This window comes from Sceloporus undulatus, chromosome 2, assembly GCF_019175285.1.
Source record: "Sceloporus undulatus isolate JIND9_A2432 ecotype Alabama chromosome 2, SceUnd_v1.1, whole genome shotgun sequence".
Taxonomy (NCBI): Eukaryota; Metazoa; Chordata; class Lepidosauria; order Squamata; family Phrynosomatidae; genus Sceloporus; species Sceloporus undulatus.
The window spans coordinates 528,635-551,123 of record NC_056523.1 but is presented as its reverse complement, the minus strand read 5'-3'; the positions used below and the strand labels follow the sequence as shown (position 1 = coordinate 551,123).

Sequence of the window (22,489 nt, the reverse complement as noted above, 5' to 3'; positions counted from 1 at the left end):
GCATGTTGGGGCAGACCTCCTGCACCCCATTCTCCTCCCAAAAGGGCTCCTGGCAACCTCTCTCCTTAGGTGACCTGACACATGTTATTGTTAACAGTCCTTCCAAATCCACAGGGTTTAGACTGAGAGTGTGCGTCAGCCAAGGCTGCCCAGAGGGTTTTCTTTAGTAAGTGGGGATTCGAACTCTGCTCTCCCAGAGTCCTAGTCCAACACTCAAGACTGTGATCAGGGAATGTGTCAGCCAACTGCCCGCAACAAGGATGCCAGGCTGAGTCAACCCTGAGCCCCTGGCTGGTATCAAACTCACAACCTTATGGTTTCTGAGGGAGTGGCTGCAGGTACTGGCATTGAAGCACTGCTCACCAGGGCTCATATAGCTAAGCTGGGATTCGAATCCTGGTCTCCTAGTCCAAAACCATATTGAAACGTTAAGCAGCATGGAACAGGAGGAAACACAGAAATCCTAGGAACCACACTGGGGGAAAAACAACGTTTAATTATACGGTGGGCCCTCCACATTTGCCGTTTGGATTGTGAATTTGGTTCGTATGTCCCTTCTAGGAGCCACTAGGTCCTCTGGAGAAATGCTGCTGCGAATTGACCACAGCGTTGTGCTGGAGGACCTAGAGATTCCTAGAGAGGTGGTCTCTCAGGTTAAAAAAGTAGTGTCTTTATTTCTGGTCTTCTTCCCTTTCGCAGGGCTCCTCTGCCCTAATCCCAGCAAATGGGGAGGCACCACAGCATTTCCCTAAAGTTGTAAGCCGCTTGGAGTCCCAACTGGGAAACATAAGGAGGATAGAAGCATAAATACACTCCTCTCTCCTCATGGCTTTTTCTTTGGGGCGGAGACCATGCTAAATTGTGGGATTCTGAAAAATCTCTTATTGTTTCTTTTCTAAAGCCAAAAGCTCCAATCCCGACTCTCCTTTTCATCTCTTTTTAGGGACCCATGGCTTTGAACTCGGAGCCGGATGGACATCTTACAGCCCACAACATTCCCACCCTCCCCAACCTGTTTCTCCCCGCGCCATGTGGCTCTCAGAGGCTACTGATTCCACGAGGGCTCCCCACACCTACCCCCTGCATCGGCAAAAGACAAGGCCGGAAGGGGCTGGAAAACGGTACTTTTTAATTATTATTTGCACATGGAAAGCTCTACTTCTTCTTCGAGACGCCCACGGTCCTGCCACGGCGGCCGGTGGTCTTGGTGTGCTGCCCACGGACGCGGAGGCTGCGAGGGGAAGAGAGAGCAACAGATCAGAGAGGGCCTTTCTCTCCATTCCACCCCCAACATGGGAGAGCAAGGCCTTCTCTGTGGGACTCCCACCTTCAAAGAGGGGAAGGGGAAGTTGGTTTTCCTTCTCCTCCTCCTCCTGTTGCTGAGGGAAAACCTTTCTCTTCCGATCTCCCTTCACTCTTGTCCTTTGACCTCACCACCCCTGAGACTCACCCCCAGAAGTGGCGCAGGCCCCGATGCGCCCGGATTTTCTTCAGGCGCTCCAAGTCCTCACGGAGCTTGTTGTCCAGTCCGTTGGCCAAGACCTACGAGAGAGAGGGGGAGGAGTGTCATGGAGGCTCTCAGCCACTTGGAGTGCCCACCCGGTTTGGTATAGGCTATGGAATTCTAGCAGCTGGGGTTTGTTGTGGGGCCCAGAGCAGAGCTTGCATGATGCCCTAGTTTAGCAGTTGACGATAGTCACACTGGAGGAGCTAGACAACACCTAGACAGAGCACTTCTGTAGGCACTTGTAGGTCCTCCAGCATTACTTTATGGTCAATGTCCACTGCAAGCATACTATACAGTCAAGCTGCAGAAACTAGAAAATGCCTAGAGAGAACAGTTTAGGAGAAAAGATTCCAGATGATATGTATATTTCTTACACATGAAGGGTCCTGAACAGATCCCTTGCGTAATGTGGGGTCTGACTGTATTCACAGATAGTGACCGTGTCAATCAGAATTTGAGTTGGAGGGGCTCCACAAAGGTAATCTAACCCAGCCCCTTAATGCCATTCAGGAGCACACAGGTAATTGCAAAGGGGGTTCCTAAACAGCTGCTGATGGTGGCCTTTGCCCTGTTTTTTGGACAGTGTATTTGGGCCTCAGAGAGCCCAAGGATACATCTCTCTACACTGTAGAAAAAATGCAGTGTGACACCACTTTAAGTGCTGTTATCTCCATCCCAGGGAGCCCTGTGATCTGTAACCTCATAAGGTCTTCAGCTGTCTCTGCCAAAAAATGCCAGTGCCTCACAAAACTGCAAGTCCTAGGATTTCTGTAGGATGGTGCCACGGCAGTTAAAAGTAGTGTCCAGCTCAGTTAATTCCGCAGGGCAGATGTACCCCAATGGGCAGAAAGCCAGTTCTCCCCCCCCACCCACTGCAAGCCCTCCTCCACAGCGCTAGATACTCACCTGGCTGTACTTCCCGTCCTTGACGTCCTTCTGCCTGTTGAGGAACCAGTCGGGGATCTTGTACTGCCGGGGGTTCTGCATGATGGTGATGACGCGCTCCACCTGTTTGGGGGCCGGAGAGACCACCGTGAGCGTCACGCATCTTCCATTCCTCACAAGCAAACCCACATCGGAGCAAAGGCCAAGATGGAGCCAAATGAGATCAGGGAGAAGCAGGATGGAAGGGGTTCAACCTCCGTAAATGACCGAGCAGGAATATCACACGGTTCCAGTGCTAGTGTGCACCAACGGTTTCATACTCCTTTGAGGATTTATTTTATCATGTGCCACCTTCCAGTCACTGGCTCTCCGGGCAAGATTTGTTCAGAAGGGGTTGACCATTGCTCTCCTCTGAGACTGAAAGCATGTGATGGGTCTATGGTCGCCCAGTGGGTTTCACGGCCAAGTGGGGATGTGAACCCTGGTCTTCTTTGGTGCCACAATAAACTATACTTCCCAAGATTCCCTAGCACTGAGCCAGTTACAGCGGTCTCAAACTGGAGGAGTGCTTTCTCCTCTGGAGAGCTTCTAGCATCTCAATCATTTTTCATGAAGGGCTAGTAGCTTCCTTTAACTGCATTTGCAAAACAGGAAAACAAACCCTTGTGTTGATAAGAGTGCAGTTAAAAGCCAGATATGCATTTTCTTACATTTTGGGGCTGGTGGAAGTCCAACACTTCATGACTGGAAATGAGAGATGGTGGATGATGTGAGATAAAACCTTCATGTCGACTACTAACACAAAGGTTTTACCCAAGGGAGGTGGTTACTATTACTGTATACTGTATACTCATCTATAAGCCTAGACATTTAGGTTAAAAAATTAACCCCAAAAACCTGAGTCGACTTATCCACAGGTCGAGGGGTCATTCATGTTTCGTATGTACTTTCTGCACCTAGCCTGAAGTTAATTTTATACACATTTAATTTTAATTTTTAAAAATTTTTTAACTTAACTTTATGTTGAAAGCCATATTGGGAAAAGGGGCACCACGCCCCATAAGGGGCAATGGCACATGTGCCCATGGTGTGTGTGTGTGTGCGCGCGCAAGCACCATTTGTTTAAATGGGGCTTGAGCATATGTGAAATTCCCCTTATGCGGGGAATTTTGTGAGACATTTAGCCTTCACCTCCAGAGAGCGCTCTGGTGCCACAATAAACTACAATTCCCAGGTTTCCCTAGCACTCAGCCAGGGCAGTTAAAGCAGCCTCAACGTGGATTGTTTCTGCAGTGCGTTTTGGACCTAAGCCACTCATGAATAAAGTTTTGCATTTTGGATTTCTATTGAAGTTAATTTCTTTAAAAGTAGGTTGACTTGTTTAAAACTTTCATATTGTTTCAAGTTAAACTGTAAGCCAGTCACATGCTCTCAGCCTCAAAGGGAAGGCAATGGCAAACCCCTTCTGAACAAATCTTGCCAAGAAACCTCCCAGACAGGGTTATCATAAGTCAGAAAGGGTCCAAAGGCACAAAACATCATTTGGGAAACCACATAAATCAAATCAATCAAAAGGTGGACCACAAGAGAACCCTGCATGGCCCCTCTCCCCCTTTGAGGAAGAGGATTTTTAGCCAAGGCCTTGGTAGGGACCCTATTAGAGAGAGCCAGGACAGTTTGGGCCAACCTCAGCCATGGAAAACCACCAGGGTGCCCTTGGGCAAGTCACAGTCTCTCAGCCTCAGAGGATGGCAATGGCAACTGCCCTCTGAAGAAAATTGCCAAGAAAACCCCATGACAAGTTCATCTTACAGTCGCTGCAAGCCGGAAACAACTTGAAGGGTCACAATGATGATGAGAACAAGGACAGCCCCAGGCTGTTACAACGCTGGCTGGACGCTGAGTTGAAGGACCTAGAGAGGTGTTCCGATATTTTAAAAAATGTGGCTGGGAGCAAGCATGGAAGAGTCTGGGTTGAGAAACCCTCTCCAGGCCAGCGCTTCTGCGGCTCCTCTGCTGCAGCTGGTAGCCAAAGCAGCCAAGGAGCCAGCCCTGTGAGTCACGCTCTCTACTCAGCCTGCCAAAAAGACCGAGCGGCTTGGCTATGGCTCTGGACACAGCCAGCCCCACTTGCCAGGACCAGGGGGCCCTGCAGGGGAATCAACAGCCGCCAGACCATGCGGTGGTCAAACTGAGTCAAGGAAGCATGCTCCCCAGTGTGCAGGCACCCAAGGGATGGCCCTCACACAAGACAGTGGAACCACACACAGAGGCAGCGCAGGCTGCAGGGAGGCAGCAGTCTACAGTGGGACTCCGCGTTGGCTGGGGGGAAAGGAAATAATATACCTTTAAGCCCAAGAACACCCCTCTAAGAAACCCTAGGGAATTTATCACATGCACAAACAGGATTTCAAATGGGAAAATCCCACAAAAGCAGATCAATTTCACAGTGTCATGCATGAATGCACACAGTGTGGACAAATCCCGCAAATGCAGGATTGGTTTTCACACAACGTCAGGAGCACTGAGCATTGATCCGGCATTAACTCACACAGAAGGTGGACAAAACAGCTGCATTTTTATTTTTGGGACCTGAAAGTAAAAAGCAAGCAATTTTGTTCTCTTTCTGTGTGGGTTGTTTTTGCATTTATGCTCAATGCCCCCAACGAGTCTGAAAATGAGCCCGGCTTTTGTGGGATTTTTCTAGGCTTTAAATCACATTTCTGCATGGATTCAGGCACTTAGCCCCCATGTGACACCCTCCTAGGTCCTCCAGTGCAGCTCTATGGCCAACATTCAGCATACATTGAAGACAGAATTGCGCTGAAGGACCCACAAATGCCTAAAGATGTGTTTTCACCACGAATCTCTAGGTCCTCCAGTGCAACTCTACAGTCAACATTGGCAGAAATTGATCACAGAATCATGTCAAAGGACCTACAAATGCCTATAGAGAAGTGGCATTTTCTCTAGGAACCTCTAGGTTCTCCAGCACAATTCTATGGTCAACTGCCAGCAGAGTAGCTCTGGTGGACCTAGAGAGAACATAGTAGTCACAGCTGCAAAAGTCAAAGCGGGAAATGTGGAGACCCAACTGCATGAGTCTTATTCATTCACTAAATCTTCAGTCAATAGGCAGGCTTCCAGGCAACAGACAGGCTAAAAACAAGCTAAGAAGCCAAGAGCAATTTAAAACCAAATGAATTTGGGAAGGAATCAGGCGGGTCCCCAAGACTTCAGTGAATAAATGAATAGCAACTTAAATGAACAACACTTTAGTTGCACTATTTTTAGTCTGTAAGCCACTTTGAGTCCCAATTTTGGAGAAAAAGGAGGATACAAATACTAATAAATATAATAATACCAATACTAATACTAATACTACTACTAATAATAATAAACAGCAGCCCGTCTTCCACATCTGCAGCTTTGACTTTTGTGGTTTTGATTATTCATGGATTGGGTTAATATGTTCCCTCTAGCAATCTCTAGGTCCTCCAGGTTGACCCTATGGGCAAAGTCTGCAGAAATCATTCTGGAAGACCTAGAGATTCCTAGAGAGAACACTTCTCTAGGCATTTGTAGGTCCTCCAGCACAATTCTATGGTTAACTTCTGGCAAGTATTGATCACAGAATTACACTGGAAGACCTACAAATGCCTAGAAAAGTGTTCTTTCAGGTTGTGATTTTTCCACTTTTATGGGGGCCAGTGACCCTAACCCCTGTGAATGTGGGGGCTCCTCAGTAGTAATAATAGGCACCTAAACAAAGCCAGTGCTGGGACCAACTGGGACTCCAAGGGGAGGGTGCTGCCCATGGGGTGCCATAGCAGGAAAGGCCCTGACCCCACAGACTGGTGTTCCCAGTAGTGAAATAGGGGGGAGCCCCCAGGCCTCCAAGTTGAGAGACTGTTTCTTCTTACCTCATCCTCAGTGAGTTCACCAGCCCTCTTGGTCAGGTCGATGTCGGCTTTCCTCAGCACCACATGGGCATAACGCCGGCCCACGCCCTGCAGGTGGGACAAAGGGGGAGGAAGAGGGTCAACATTGGGAGGAATGTCCTGGGAATAATTGCTGTTTGACAGTGGGACACGGAGAGTGAGGGAGTCTCTTTCCTTGGAGGTTTTTAAACAGAGGCTGGGTGGCCAGCCGTCAGGGATGCTTTGATTGAGAGTTCCTGCATGGACTGGATGGCCCTTGAGCAGGAATCTTCTGCTTCCAGGGACACTTTCTCAATTCTCCACGGGCCAAAAAGACGAGGTAATAAAAGAGGGGTGGGAAAAGGACCCCTCCCTGACCTATTATTCCCATACACCCTTTTCTAACAATGCCACTGCTGGAATGACAGTCTTTGGGAGCCTGATCCAAACCTCTCCCTTCCAAAACTGGAAACAGAAGCAGAAATCTGGCTAGAGCTACTTCATCTGCAATTATATTAAAAACTATGAAGCCCTTTGAGGAGCAACTCAGGGAGCTGGGCATCTTTAGCCTGAAGAAGAGAAGGTTAAGAGGTGGTATGACAGCCCTGTTTCAATACTTGAAGGGGTGTCATACTGAGGAAGGAACAAGCTTGTCTTCTGCTGCTCCAAAGAATAGGACACAATGGAGCAACAGATGGAAGCTCCAGGTAAAGAGATTCCAGCTCAACATTAGGAGGAACCTCCTGACAGAAAGAGCTGTTTTGAAGTGCCCCAGAAGGTGGTAAGCTCTCCTCCTTTGGAGGCCCTTAAGCAGGGGCTGGGTGAGTGTCCCTGCTGAGCTTCACTTTCTGAATCAGAGAGGGGCTCACTCACCCACAGCCCAGCTTCCATGCCATGTGCTTTGGGCTGCAGGCCTTTCAAGCAGGAGGAGGACCAGGCAGCCACATGGGGAGCCGGAGGAGGACCTTGAACACAGCTCCTGCCTATCGCAAGGGCTCAGCTCACCGCCCTATCCTGCCTATTTCTTCACAGACCTTGATGGCGGTGATGGCGAAGGCAATCTTCCGGCGCCCGTCGATGTTGGTGTTGAGGACGCGGAGGATGTGCTGGAACTTCTCTGGGATCACGAGAGACTGGAGCAAAACAAAAGGCACATTCAGCCAAAATCCAGAAACAGGGGCAAGTGAACAAAAACCCAGCAGAGCACCTGCACTGCAGGAATAAGGCAGTTTGACACCACTTTGAATCCTGCAGCCTCCTGGGATTTGTACTATTGCAATGTCTTTCACCTTCTCCTGGAGCATCTGCACTGGAGAAACAATGCAGTTTGACGCGACACTCATCCCTCCACATTTGCGGCTTTGACTTTTGTGGCTCTGACTATTCACAGGTTTTATTAATATGTTCTTTCCAGGGATCTCTAGGTCCTCCAGTGAAACTCTATGGTCAGTTTTAATCAAGACACTCCACTAGGCCTTTGCAGCTCCTCCGGCGCAACTCTATGGCCAACGTCTGGCAGATGCTGACCACAGAGTTGCACTGGAGGACCTAGGGATTCCTAGAGAGGGGTTCTCTCAGGTTAAAAACAGTGTTGTTGTTATCTGTGGTTTTCCCACAGTCACGGGGGTCCTGTGCCCCCAACCCTGATAAATGTGGAGGGACTAGTGTACAACTACACACACACACACACACTCAATTGTGGAGAAAAGCAGGATATAAATAAATAACTTAGAACCCTAGTCTCCAGAATCATAACCCAAGGCTCAAACCAGTACACCATGCTGGCTATACAGATGCATACATACATAGATAGATAGATAGATAGATAGAGAGACAGAGAGAGAGAGGGGGGGGCATAGCGGTTTGAGCACTGGACTATGCTTCTGGAGATCAGGGTCCGAATCCTGCTCACCCACGGAAACCCTCTCTCTCCCTCAGCCTCACTCTGAAGCTCTCTTGCCAAGGAAGCCCTCAGGATACTCACCATAAATCAAAATGGAAGCGAGGCACATGATACACACAAACACAGAGATATCGTCTAAAATCATGTTGCAGCTTTGTGGGCGTTTCACTGTCTTGAGGCATACGTTCTCCCTGGGGATCTCTTGGTCCTCTGGCGCCACTCTGCCAGCAGCTGACCATAGAGTTGTGATGGAGGACCTAGATGTTCCTAGAGGAAATGCCCCTTCTCTGGGCCTCTGTAGGTCCTCCAACATGATCCTGTGCTCAGAGAACCATAGAGCTGGAAGACACCGCAAGAGCATCCAGCCTGGGGGTCCTCCAGCGCTATTCTCTCTTCACTGTAGGCTGGATCTTGGCCCTGGAGCTATCACATGGAGGGCTAAGCAAAAGCGGGGCCATTGGGGCGCTGAGCATCACCATCAGCAGACCTTCAGGCCCTGGCGCCCATTTGAACTCCAGGCCCAAGCCTTGCATTCCAACCTTTCGGGAGGCCTACCCCGCCGCCCTCCATTCCGGCCCCAGGACGCAGCTCCGGCTTTCCCCTCCCGGCCCAGCCGGGCCCCAGCCTTCCCCGCGCGGCCCACGCCGAGGATGGCGACGGATTCTCCGACTCCCCCCCCCCCGGACCCACCATGGCTGCGCTTCGCTGCACAGGCTCCTTCTCGCTTCAGCGGAGGCCGGAAAAGGAAGTCGCTCCGCCGCGGAGGCCTCGATTACCGAGCCACGCCCACCGAATGAAGCCGATCCGGTAAGGGATGCCCGGCTTCCTCTCACTCGCGCCCCCCTCATCTCTAAAGGTCGGATAAAAGGGGAGGGCGGGAAAGATCACTTCCGGTTCAGCCTCCCGCCACTTTGGCCTCGGCGGCCATAAGAGTGTAGAGCCAGCCAGCGCTCACCTCCGCCTCGTGACTAAGAGATAGAAATAGCAGAGCCTATGGCTTCGCCACTTCTGCCTCGGTGGCGAAGAGATAGAAAATAGAGAGAAAGCCTCGGTGTGTTACTTCCGCTCGGTGGTCATAGAGATAGGAATAATAGAGGCGGCCATAGAGTGGAATGATGCGCATTTAGTGAGTGCGGTTCCCTGGGTCCGGCCAGCCGAGAACGATGGGACTTGCAGTCCAACGAGGCCACGTTTTCGCGCCTCAACCCAATTTGGCCGTTGCCATACTGGCGCTGTTTCTCTCTCGTGCGGCTAAAGATGAAATGAAAAGTGCTGTTGCGTGTTGTTATAACGATTATCGTTCATCCTCCTCCTCTAACATCCAGACTCCGCGCGCCCGCAATAACGGTTCCCAATCTGGCGCGCTTATGGCTGAGGATCTCGAGAGACCAGGGCCTCTCCGCCTCGTCGCCGCGGGGCATGCTGGGGCTTGTAGTCCCCCAGCTCCAAGACCGGAATGGCTCCCGGGGAGTCCCGGATGTAGCGGCGAGGACGGAGGCCCGTGGCGATGGCGGGGCTCCAGGAACAGGAGCGGCTGCAGCGGAGGCAGAGCGTCGCTCCGGACGCGGAGGAGGAAGAGGTGGGCGCCGGAACGGTGCACCCCCTACTTCCGGTCCCCCAGAGACCCCCACTTCCGGCCCCCCCCAAAATATGGGAAGGGGTCGTCGTCTTCTTGCTTTGCCCCTCTCAGCCCTTCAGACGTCACCCAGCGCCACTTGGGAGGCTTTACATATATATATATATATATATATATATATATATTTAGATACTTATCGTATATACTTTAACATATTCATTATCTACATTAAATATATATATATACCCGCTATATGTGTGGTGTGTATGTGTATATAATATAGATATATAATATGCATTACTATTAATAGTAATATATAATTGATATATGTTGATACTGATTTATTACTAATATTGTTATTGTATTTATATTGTATGATTTTAACATATATATTATTACACCCACATTTGTATTACACAGTATTATTATATATGGATATGTCAGAGAGGCTATATGGTCTCTGCTGTGGGGCAGAAGAGATGCTCCGTTGGTTTCTGCCTGCCTCCTGCTTCTTCTTCAGCTTCTTCACTGTTATCATCATCATCATCATCAGCATCATCATCATTATTAGAGAATTACAATACTTATAAGATGTATTACAATGTTATATTTATAATATATTTACATAAAGTAAGTTTAAATAATGTGAAGCTGAAGGCTTTCATGGCTGGCATCTGTGAGCGAAACGTCAGGCATAAACTCTTCTGGAACACAGTCCAAAAAGCCCACAAAACACTATAAGTGTATATAATATTATAGTGATTGTTCTATATTCTTTGTGGTTGCCATCCCTCTGTTGCTTTGGATGGATGTGAGAGCTGGGTATTTAAGAAAGATGACAGGAAGAAAGCCACCTTGTTTGAGGTTCTGTGGGGCTGGAGGAGAGGGCCGAGGATCCCCAAAAGACAGCCCAGATTGGGAATGGGGGCTGCTCCCTTTTCTCCTGGTGTCCAAGGAAGCAGCAAAAGGGCGAAGGGACCCCCTTCTGCCTTTCCTCTGGACAGCCGGGGTTTTATTGGTCTTGTTCCTCTTGCTGTTAACCATTGGCTGCATCCTCACCACAGAAATAATCCAGTTTGACACCACTTTATCCGCCACGGTTCCATGAGGTGGAATTCTGGGAATGGTAGTTTGTTGTGGCACCAGAGGCCTCTGAATGCCTCACAGAACTTCCCAGAAGTCCTAGCATTAAGCCAGGCCAATTAAAGCGGTCTTAAACTGGGTTATTTCTGCAGTGTGTTTTGGCTCTTGAGGTCCCTTCCAATCCTAGGATTGTATGTATTTCTGCATAGCAAAAGGGTGCTGGAAGGCCATCTGTAGACAGTTCCCTGTCCTCAGGCTTGCAATCTACAGAGATGGCAGAAGAGAAGGGGATGGCGGTAGGAAAGGGAGCCATGTCCAGCAGAACCTGCCTCTCCTTCTCTCCCTCCAAGGCCAGGGAGTAGCAGTTAAGATGGAAGGAGAGTCCTCTAGGCCTTTCCACCTTCCTTCCTTTTCTCTCTCCCTGCCAAATCCCTAATTGTGTCTCTCTGCTTCCAGGGCCAAAGCGATGAGCCCCTGCAGCTGAACCTCGGGGAGCTGGACCTCACTTCAGATGAGTTCATCCTGGACGAAGTGGACAGTAAGTTGGGAAGAAGGGAATATCCTGGTTATTCCTCCTACGCCATTCAATATCCACCGGGGATCTGTTCCAGACCCCCCTGCAGATACAAAAAAAATGCAGGACCCTACGTCCTGTTGTCGCGATGGCAGTGTGACATGTATACGGCTGCATGAAAGTGCCGCTATCAGGAACACCAGGCCTTGTTGTCTGCGAATATTCAAATCTGCGGACGGCAAGCTTGTGGATGGCAAGACCCCACATTATTACTATTAATGTTATTAATACTATTCTTGTTCTTTCTGTCTTCTCTTCCAGGTCATATCCAAGCCAACTTGGAGGACGCTCTGGTGCAGGAGGCCTTGAAAACGGTGAGGGGTTTGGGACGTGGGGCGGATAGGGCTTGGCTGGGCCTTGGCTGACCCTTTCCTCTTCTGCCCCACAACTCTCTGCTTTTGTCTGGCAGGGAGTGGACCTGAGGCAGTACTCCAAGCAAGTGGAAATGGAGCTGCAGCAGATAGAGCACGCCTCCATCAAGGACTGTATCCTCCTCAGCCTGGGAGGCTGAGACGAAGGACGCAGAGGGACGCAGGGGTTCAATGCTGGGACTGCAGCCACAAGGTTGTGAGTTCGATCCCTGCAGGGTCCCAAGGTCCACTCAGCCTTCCATCCTTTCGTAGGTCGGTCAGATAAGTCCCCAGCTAGTTGAGGGCAATTGGCTTGCAGCTTATAGAGTGCTGAGTTCACTGGTAAGCGTTATAGAAACATACTTGCTCTTGCCAATTTTGAGGTGGGAGAAGGATGTCGGGCCCCTCACTCTCTCCTCAGGTTCTCCTCTGGAGGTTCCTCCATGTAGTCGGCTCTTCCTTAGCATTCTTCCTCAGACATCAAGGAAAGCAAGAACATTGCCTCACTCCATACCCAGATCACAGCCTGCGATGCGGTCTTGGAGGTGAGTGGGGCAGTCAGGGGACGGAGGGGGAAAGCCACCCCAGAGTGGGCAGGACCAGAATTCAAAATGACCGTAACACATTGTGAAAGGGATCTGGGAGTCTTCGTAGACCACAGGCTGACCATGGGCCAGCAATGTGATGCAGCAGCTAAAAGGCCAATGTGGCTCTAGGCTGCATGAATAGTAGTGTCTAGATCAAGGGAAGTAATAGTGCCACTCTCTTCTGCTTTGGTCAGGCCCCACCTGGAATGATATTGTGTCTGGATCTGGGCACCACAATTCAAAATGGATGTGGAGGAACTGGGGCGTGTCCAGAGGAAAGTGGCCAAACTGGTGAAGGGCCTGCAAACAACCCAGTCCTCTGAGGAGAAACCATGCTTTATGAGGAAAGACTTAGGGAGATGCTGGGGATGCTTAGCCTGGATAAGAGAAGGTTAAGAGGTGATATGATAAGCCCTGTTTAAGTATTTGAAGGGATGTCATAAATAAATAAATAAAATGATATGCAAACTGTATGCCTGGATTTGAGAGACTAGAACATGGCACCCTCTTTGGAGGGGACCTTGCCATCCCGGTGTGCTGCCTCTTATCTGTGGTGCTGTCCCCCCTTTGGCTCTTTGCCGTCCCTTGATTCCTAACCAGAGGGTTGTTCTCTTCTCCTCAGCGCATGGAGGCCATGCTGAGCTCTTTTCAGTCTGACCTGAGCAGCATCAGCTGTGAGATCCAGACCCTGCAGGAGCAGTCGGTGGCCATGAACGTCCGGCTCCGGAACCGCCAGGCCGTCCGCGGGCGCCTCTCCCAGCTGGTGGACGAACTGGTGGTTCCCAACGTCATGATCAGGTCCGTCTTTGTGGCTTGAGGTGGGAACTGGTTGTGGGCAGAGGTTTGGGGACGATGGGCTGAACAGGACAAGTGGACATCCAAATGCATCCCTTATAGTGGCTGGATGGCCATCTATCAATGGGGATGCTTTGACTGAGAGTTCCTGCATTGCAGAATGGGGTTGGAGTGGGTGGCCCTTGAGGTCTCTTCCAATTCTGTGATTCTAAACACAGCAAAATCCAAGTTCAGGTCTCTGCTTTCCTTCCGCCAGCAAGGTGTGTTAATTTGGACATTTAACTGGCTGTGCTGTAGCTCCATCCCATGGAATCCTGGGATTGGTACTTTTCTCTGCTAAAACCACCATGAATCCCTATATTGGGAGAAAGGAGGGATAGAAGGAGAAGAGTGTTGGTGCCTCACAAAACTAAAAATCCCAGGATTCTGTAGGATGGAGCCATGGCGGTTAAAAGTGGAGTCAGACTGCATTATTTCGCCAGTGTAGATGCCCTCAGAGAAAGTGAAATACACTTGTCCCTCCATATTCACTAGGGTTAGGGGCACAAGACCCCCGCGAATATGGAAAAAACGCAAATAACAAAACCACCTCTAGGTCCTCCAGGGCAACTCTGGTCAACATCCGACATAAATTGACCATAGAGTTACGCCAGAGGAGCTACAAAGGTCTAGTAGAGTGTCCTCTCTAGGAATATCTTGGTCCTCCAGTGTACCTTTAAGTTAAAGTTGACCATAGAGTTGCACTGGAGGACCTAGATCTTCCTAGAGAGGACAGATTAATCAAATCCATGAATAATCAAATCTGCAAATATGGAGGGATGAGTGTATTTCACAAAACTACAAATCCCAGGAAATCGCTGAAAATATAGTTAATACTAACTTCAGAGTGAAAGTTAACTTAATAAGTCTATATTTTCTGATTGCTTATTGTTTAATTTTGGTGTAAGTATTCTATTGGAATGAAGAATATTTAAAGATAAAAAATTATCTACTAAAACAAAATCTAATAAGAGAACACATATTTACTCCATAGCAGAAAACTTTATTAACTGTTTAATTTTATGGGAAAGGTATTAGTTTAAGCATTAGCTAAATATTCAGTACATAACGGATGATGGACATCTACATTTAAACGCTTAGAGAGGTTCAATGGTTCAAACTCTGATCATTCTCACCTAATGAGATACAGTACTATGGGAAGTGTTCAATTGTACATGTTTGTACTTCGATGACTCTATATACCAACATTTTTAAAAATATTAACATTATTCTTTTAAGTCAAAATCATTTAGATCTCTGTACTTATCTTCTACAATGTATGACTTTTAAATGTAAAAAACAAATTAACAACCCTACAAATAATAATAATAATAATAATAATAATAAAATTTTATTTATATACCGCTTTTCCATTGATCAAAGCGGTTTAACAACATGTAAAACTTACAATATAAAAACATCAATATATTAAAAACACAGTAAACAATAAACCATATCTCATGCCAGCTCAACAGTGCTGTCAGAAGGAGGGGGAGAGCATTCGGGAGTCAGGAATCAGGGGTATGCCTGCTCAAAAAGGTGTGTTTTCAGCCCCTTCTTAAATTGGACTAAGGAGGTGGCTGAGCGGAGCTCGCCGGGAAGCGAGTTCCAGAGCTTGGGGGCCGAGATAGAAAAGGCCCTCCTGGTGGTGATAGACAATCTAGCCTCTGGAACTCTTAACATTTGCTTCCCGGCTGATCTGAGTGTGCGGGGCGGATTATATGGAGAGAGGCGGTCCTCCAAGTACCCTGGGCCCAAGCCATTCCCAGGAAGTGGTGAAAACTTTGATCAAACTGCATTGTTTCTGTAGTGTAGAGAAAGTGAAATATTTCACAAAAGTACAAAACCAAGAATCCTGTAAGATGGAGCCATGGCAGTTAATAGTGCAGTTAATAGTGCAGATGGAGCCATGGCAGTTAATAGTGCACCCACAGGAGTCCAAATGATGCCTGACTACTTCAAAATATAGTCTCATAGAGTCATAGAGTTGGAAGAGACCCCAAGAATGCTTAAACAGCCTCTTTGCTGCTGGGGGACTCCATAGGGTGCCCTCCTCTGAGCGTCTCGCTCTTTCCTTTTCCCTCCTCAGCACCATCCTGGAAACGCCGGTGACGGATCAGGCCTTCTTGGAGCAGCTGCATGAGCTGAACAACAAGATCAACGCCGTGAAAGAGCAGGCCTTCCGCGAGACCATGGCCTGTACGGATGTGACTGACGTCCTTGACAAGCTGAAGACCAAGGTGAGTGGCATGGCATCGGCATCTGTTCCTTAGCACTTTGGATTTAGGAGGAGAAGCAAGCCTGGATAAGAGAAGGTTAAGAGGTGATATGATAGCCCTGTTTAAATATTTGAAAGGAAGTCATATTGAGGAGGGAGCAAGCTTGTTTTCTGCTTCTCCAGAGAACAGGACCCGGAACAATGAATGCAAGCTACAGGAAAAGGGATTCCACCTGAACATTAGGAGGAACTTCCTGACAGTAAGGGCTGTTTGACAGTGGAACACATTCCTTCCTCAGAGATTGTGGTGGAGTCTCCTTCCTTGGAGGTCTTTAAGCAGAGGTTGGATGGCCATCTGTCAGGGATGCTTTGATTTGGACTTCCTGCTTAGCAGGGGGTTGGACTGGATGGCCCTAGTGGTCTCTTCCAACTCTATGATTCTATGATTCACAAGAGGAGCGGGTTGTGGCTTTGCAGCCTCTTTGCTGCCCATAGGGGTCCCTTCTTCCCATAGGGAGAGAGCTTCAACATTTGGAGGAACCTCCTGACAGTAAGAGCTATTCGATAGTGAAAGACACTCCTTCAGAGTGTAGTGGCGTCTCCTTCCTTGACGGTCTTTAAACAGAGACAGGATGGCCATCTATCAGGGATGCTTTGATTGGGATTCCTGCATGGCAGATTGAGGTTGGACTGGGTGGCCCTTGGGGTCTCTTCCAACTTTTTTGATTGTATGAGGATGCAGCCCACACCAAGTGACTCCATAGAAGACGGGTGCACCTGACCGTTCCCTCCTGCCTTCGCTCCAGAACCCTGTCCTGCTCACACTGGAGTGAAAGAGGGCTGAGTGTGCCCCCCTCAGTGGTCCCCAGGCCATGTGGCTCCAGGGATGGGGAGGCCACTTTATCTCCGGTGCCCAGACGTCTGCCTTGAAATGTTGCCTCAATGCTTCGTTCTCCCCCTCCGCCAGGCGGTGGCCAAGATCCGGGAGTTCATCCTGCAGAAAATCTACTCCTTCCGGAAGCCGATGACCAACTACCAGATCCCGCAGAACGCCCTCCTCAAGTATAGGTAGGAAGGAAGGCTGGCCGGAGCGTGAAGAGCCCCAGAATCTTTGGACCAAAACACAATGCAGAAATAATCCAGTTTCAGACTGTTTTAACTGCCCTGGCTCAATACCAGGGAATGCTGAGAACTCTAGATTTGTGAGAGATTTAGTCTTCTCTGTCAGAGAGAGCTCTGGTGCCACATAAAACTACAATTCCCAGGATTCCCTGCCTCTGAGCCAAGGCAGTTAAAGCATAGAATCATATCATAAAATCAAAATGCAGTCACAAACTGGATTATTTCTGCAGTGTGCTTTGGACCTTTGTTTGTAAAATGGTATTTTTTTTAAAAAATTTTTTATTAATAATACGACATAATAAAATAAAAAGAAAAAAAGAAAATTTCTTCTACATAGTATTACGTATACAATGTGTTATAAATCATGCTAAGTATATATTTCTAACTCTGTTTAAATCTTATTCTCATTAAACCATTTATTACTAATTAAACCATTATTTTTCACAGTATGCATATTAACATCTCCATTCTTATTTCTATTCTTTAGACTGTTCATGACTCCCCTGAAAGGGAACACTCCTTAGCATATCTCTGTAGCAAAGCGCTCCCCATCCCCAGGGCCTACTATCCTCATCTTATTCTGCCTTTCAAAATGGTAACTTTTCCTATGGAGTCTAGTTCATTGGATGCCCAGTTACTCAAATGCCTAGTTACCCAAGTCCAAGTTATTCAAATGCCCAGTTGCTAAAATGCCCAGTTGTAATTAAAATGCCCAGTTACTCAAATACCTAGTTACTCAAATGCCAAGTTATTAAACTGCCCAGAAACCAAATGCCCAGTTACTCAGATGCCCAGTTATTAAAATGACCAGTTACTCAAATGCCCAGTTACTAAAATGTCCAGTTATTGAGATGCCCAGTTATTCAAATACCCAGTTACTCAAATGCCCAGTTATTAAACTGCCCAGTTACCCAAATGTCCAGTTGCTAAAATGCCCAGTTATTAAAATGCTCAGTTACTCCAATGTGCAGTTACTCAAGTCCCCAGTTATTCAAATGCCCAGTTGCTAACCAGTTACTAAATTATTAATTGCTTAAGCGGATGAAGCATGTCTGTCTGGAGGGTGAGGGTGAGCAGCCCTAAGTCCTCTCTTCTTGCCATTTCTTCCTGAATTTAAATGTCATTTTATTCCTTTTAAAGAGTGATGTGTTTTAGTAAGGTACAGTGGTACCTCGGGATACGAATTACCCAGCTTACGAATTTTTCGGGATACGAATAAATCCCATAGGGATTTATTGTTTCGGGTTACGAACGTTTTTTCGGGTTACGAAAAAACGCCGGCGCTGTTTTAAATGGAGCCGCGGCAGAGCCGCGGCTTTTTTCCCCATTAGCGCCTATGGGTTTTCGGCTTACGAAGGCTTTTCGGGTTACGAAATTAGCCGCGGAACGAATTAATTTCGTAACCCGAGGGAGCACTGTATTACTTTGAGTCTATTTTAATGCTCACTTTTGTATGTTTTAACTGTATTGTTGTTTAATTTGTAAGCTGCTTTGTATCCCAATTTTTGGGGGGAGGGGGGAACAGGATATTATTATCATTATTGTTGTTGTTGTTTATTGCAACAGGTTTTTCTACCAGTTCCTGGTGGGCCAGGAGCGCACGGTGGCCAAGGAGGTCCGGGACGAGTACATGGAGACCATGAGCAAGATCTACCTCAGCTACTTCAAGTCCTACACTAGCCGACTCATGAAGGTGCAGGTAAGAGGGGAGGCTGCCCACCCTGACCAGCGTTGTCCTCTGGACCCCTCCTCTCCTGAGACACTTCTGCACACTTTGGAGGTCATCACATAGGGCCAATCTCACACCAGTCTTGCTAGGGGAAAATAATGGAAGCATAGCACTATAGCGATCAATATTTTTGCTCAGTTGCACGATAATGATGATATAAAAACAAAAGAGAAACACAATTGCATTCCGCATACGTCTATTCATGTATAGTTAGTATATCATTATTGAATGCTTCACGCATGCGCCGCTTTGGCACGACTGCACATGTCTGAAAATCATGGTTCTGTCCCAAATTCAACGAAGTAAAATTTCACAACACTGTTTCTATCCAGTTGAATCAAGCTCATTCCTTACACCTCAGAATAAGACAGAAATCCACTCCAAAAACAATCCTAGCAATGGGAATGAATTGTCTGTACCGAAATGCAGACTGCGCCAAGGTCCTGGGTTGCTCTGCGAAAGCGCAAATGGAACGTTATTGGTTTCCTCACCTTTGCCATAGCGCAAGTGAAGCGCTACTGGCAAACCATTCCTTTGGTAGCCCAGTTAATAAGAAGTTACAAGAGCATTCCAAGTGATTTATGGGAGAAGTACTGGATGAGCACAACGTTGTGAGAAAATCTTTGCGCGATTGTGACGGGAGCATTCCCATTCTCTCCCGTTTCTTAACCCCATGTGATAATCTCCTTTCTCTTCATTTGGTCTTTCTTCTGCTTCTTCTCTCTCTGACCCGCAGTACGAAGAAGTGGCCGAGAAGGACGACCTCATGGGAGTGGAGGACACGGCCAAGAAGGATATCCTTCTTTTGCCAAAGAAGGCGCTGGGGTCTGGATGGGGGAGGCGTCCTACATAGAATCCTAGAGTTGGAAGGGACCCCCCAGGAGTCATCCAACCCAACCCTTTTCTGCCCTGCAGGAAGACACCATCAAAGCCTCTCCTGTGACACATGGCCATCTAGCCTCTGTTAACACCTAGAATCATAGAGTTGGAAGGGACTCCCAGGGCCATCGTCCAACCCCATTCTGCCATGCAGAAAATCTCACTCAAAACATCCCCGACAGATGGCCATCAAGCCTCCATTTGAAGACCTCTAAAGAAGGAGACTCCATCACTCTCCAAGGAAGGAGTGCATTTCACTGTCGAACAGCCCTGACTCTCAGGAAGTTCCTCCTAATGTTGAGCTGGGATTTCTTTTCCTGGAGCTTGCATCCATTGAGACTCCATGTCCTCTTCTCTGGAGCAGCAGAAAACAAGCTTGCTCCCTCCTCAATATGACATCCCTTCAAATACCTAAATAATATTTATTATTACTGTCAGAGCATTCCTACTAATGTTGAGCTGGAATCTCTTTTCCTGGAGCTTGCTCCCTCCTCAATATAACATCCCTTCAAATATTTAAACAGGGCTATCGTAACACCTCTTAACCTTCTCTTCTCAAAACTAAACATCCCCAGTTCCCTGAGTCTGTCCTCATAGGGCTTTATGGTTTCCAGGCCTTTCACCATTTTGGTGGCCCTCCTTTGGACACGCTCCAATTCTAAAGAAGGAAACTACACCAACAGTATAAACGTCTAGATATCATCCAACCCCCTTTTGGCATGTAGGAAGACAGCATCAACGCCCAAAGTGAATTGTGTAGTTAGGCACAATAAAATCCAAAAATTGTCCACTGGTGTTAATGACTTATAGGATGTTATGGCTGGCTTTATGCCTTAGATAGGGTGGCAGCCCAGTCGTGCCGGGTGAGAGGACTTGAACCCGGGTCTGCCCAGGGGGGCAAAGTTTTGGGGATGGGGCTCCTTTGCACTGCCCCTCAGGGGTGAGGGACGTACACAGGTGGGAGGAAAGGAGAGGGCCAAATTGCAACCCCTCGTGTTTGGGTAGGCCTACATTTTCCTGGCGTCGCCCTTGACTCGGCCCAGCATCCACGCTTCTTCTCCAAGCCTTCCCTCCGTAACCGCAACACCATTTTCACGCTGGGCAACCGAGGGAATGTGATCGGGAGCACTGAGCTGGAGGGGCCCATCATCGTTCCCCACTCCGCCCAAAAGAGCGACGTCCGGGTAAGTACTGGGGTTGGAATCGAACCCACAACCCTATTCCCTTGCTGCGTTCTGCCATGGGGCGCATCCTCACTGTAGAAATAACGCAGTTTGGCACCACCTTTAAAGCGCTGTAGCCCTGTCAGATGTGTAATTTTCGCAAGGTCTTTTACCAAAGAGTGGTGCCTAAGAAAACTACGGGTCTCAGGGTTTCTGTAGGACTGAGCCGTGGCGGTAAAAAGTGGTGTTGAACTGCATTATTTCTACAGTGTAGACACACCCATTGGAGAGCAGGGAGATGGGTCACGCTTGCATCCTTTGGGTTTTGCACCCCACAAACCTTCTTTTGGACTCATCTGAGAATGGACCTCTTTCATTTTAGAGTATTTATACCCTGCTCTTCAGCCACAAAGGCTCTCAGACCGTCTTACTTTTTCTTTTTAATTAGACAGTTCCTTGCCCTCAGGCTTACAGTCTAAAATATGACTTTAATTCAGTCTATGGGCCCCAACAGACAGGCCAAAATAAAGCTGCTTTGGGTCACTTTGGAAGTATGCTGTTGAAATAATGTATGCGTCTTAAGAGGCCAGAAGCCATGCCAAAGCCACGCTCTAGTCCTAAGCTTTGGTGCAGCTTCTGGCCTCTTAAGATGCATGTATCATTTAAACAGCATACCTCCAAAGTGACCTGAAGCAGCTTTACTTTGGCCTGTCTGTTCGGGCCCTATGTCACTTTATCAATGTTTGGTTTGAGTCCACCACCACCCCCCTCCCAAGTCAGTATGCTGCTTTTGAAATGGGGGAGGAAAGTATGGATTTGAATACATTTGAGGACTGGGTTTTCTTTTTCAGGTGTTGTGAATTACAGTGGTCTCTCTACATTTGCAAAAAAAGCCCAAACACTATTCTTTTTACCTGAGAGAGCACCTCTCTGGAAACCCCCCAAGTCCCCCAGTACAACTCTGTGGTCAACATCTGCCAGCAAATGTTTCTTACAACCTCTAGGTTCTCCAGTACAGTTCTATGGTCAACTTCTGGCAGAATTGCGCTAGAAGGCTTAGAGATTCCTAGAGAAGACATACGAATCAGAACTACAAAAGTCAAAGCCGCAAATGTGGGGGGCTATCATTATTATTATTGTATGGGGGGGGCTGGTGCAGTTTTTAATAGGTTTTGGTTATACTGCACCGTGGATAATAAAATCCGTGGAGACTCAGGTCCCATTAAATACAGTGCCATAGCAAAATGGTGTCCCTTATATAAAATGGAAAATCAAGGTTTGCTATTTGGAACTTATAATTTTTTTAAAAATATTTTAAATCCATGGATTCTTGAATGTGTGGATAAAAAAATCCATGGATAAGGAGGGCTGACTGTATTTGGGACTTTATCCAAGTTCTATGATTCTGTGATTCTAAGTTTGGTTTGGGGTTGTTGTCACAGTTAGTGGTAGAAAGAATGGGTTTGAGTCTGTAGTGAGGTGGATTGAGTCTATGGTGGGGTGGGGGCAGGGGACCTAAGGGTCAGGGGGGCTGATGGACCGTCCTCTCCTTCTCCCCGCCCCAGTACCCCTTTGAGTCCCTTTTCCGGAGCCAGCACTATGCCCTGCTGGACAACAGCTGCCGGGAGTACCTCTTCCTCTGCGACTTCTTCCTGGTGACCGGGACCCCTGCCCTGGACCTCTTCCACACTGTCATGGGCAAGACCCTGGCCATGTTCCTCGTGAGTAGGGGCGATGGGGACGGGGAAGGGGGCGGCAGTGGCGGATAATGGCGGAGGACTTGGCGCCATCTCAGTAGATTCTGGAGGAAACTGCCTTGCTAAGGTGCCTGTTTCGCTCATTGTGGCACATGCAGCGGGTGGCAGCTCACTGCTCTCCAGGATCCATCTGGGTGGGCTTCTGAGCCCCACTTGGAGATTTGGGGGATTGAGCTCTATGGTTCATTATGCATATTTGGGGGCCCCAAGCTTCACCACAGAGCTACAGTCCTGTCTCTTGAATTCGTTCAGGATTGTTGTCAGAACTATTTGAAGTCTCCCCCCAGACACAGGTCCAAAACACACTGCAGAAATCATCCAGTTTGAGACCACTTTAACTGCCCTGGTTCAGTGCTAGGGAATCCTGGGAATTGTACTTCACATCTCCCAGGATTCTCTAGC

At 48.0% G+C, this 22,489-nt stretch overlaps 2 protein-coding genes across 2 annotated transcripts in view; one reads left to right on the top strand and one right to left on the bottom strand.

The window, feature by feature from the left end:
* Positions 1–1,109: 1,109 nt before the first annotated feature.
* RPS18 (ribosomal protein S18) lies at positions 1,110–9,053 on the bottom strand. The gene is made up of 6 exons (XM_042448161.1): positions 8,906–9,053; positions 7,347–7,445; positions 6,316–6,402; positions 2,414–2,515; positions 1,451–1,542; positions 1,110–1,231 (listed from the first exon to the last, which is right to left on the bottom strand). The coding sequence occupies exons 1-6, from the start codon at positions 8,906–8,908 to the stop codon at positions 1,156–1,158; spliced, it is 459 nt and encodes a 152-aa protein (XP_042304095.1). The 5' UTR covers positions 8,909–9,053; the 3' UTR covers positions 1,110–1,155.
* A 201-nt stretch (positions 9,054–9,254) lies between these two features.
* VPS52 (VPS52 subunit of GARP complex) overlaps positions 9,255–22,489 on the top strand; it is a 29,149-nt gene continuing 15,914 nt past the window's right edge. Inside the window, 12 exon segments of the mRNA XM_042448162.1 lie at positions 9,255–9,794; positions 11,331–11,412; positions 11,710–11,762; positions 11,858–11,933; positions 12,276–12,343; positions 13,008–13,183; positions 15,309–15,459; positions 16,405–16,505; positions 18,126–18,258; positions 19,025–19,082; positions 20,218–20,351; positions 21,896–22,051. Coding sequence (XP_042304096.1) covers positions 9,723–9,794; positions 11,331–11,412; positions 11,710–11,762; positions 11,858–11,933; positions 12,276–12,343; positions 13,008–13,183; positions 15,309–15,459; positions 16,405–16,505; positions 18,126–18,258; positions 19,025–19,082; positions 20,218–20,351; positions 21,896–22,051 — 1,260 coding nt within the window. The 5' untranslated portion in view covers positions 9,255–9,722.

What these genes read in the sequence shown, in the direction of transcription:
- RPS18 (XM_042448161.1), bottom strand. An exon ending in TCGCCATCACCGCCATCAAG is followed by an intron (nt 6,403 to 7,346) that starts GTCTGTGAAGAA and finishes TCCCACCTGCAG; the next exon opens with GGCGTGGGCCGGCGTTATGC. An exon ending in GGCCTGCGCCACTTCTGGGG is followed by an intron (nt 1,232 to 1,450) that starts GTGAGTCTCAGG and finishes TTCCCCTCGCAG; the next exon opens with CCTCCGCGTCCGTGGGCAGC.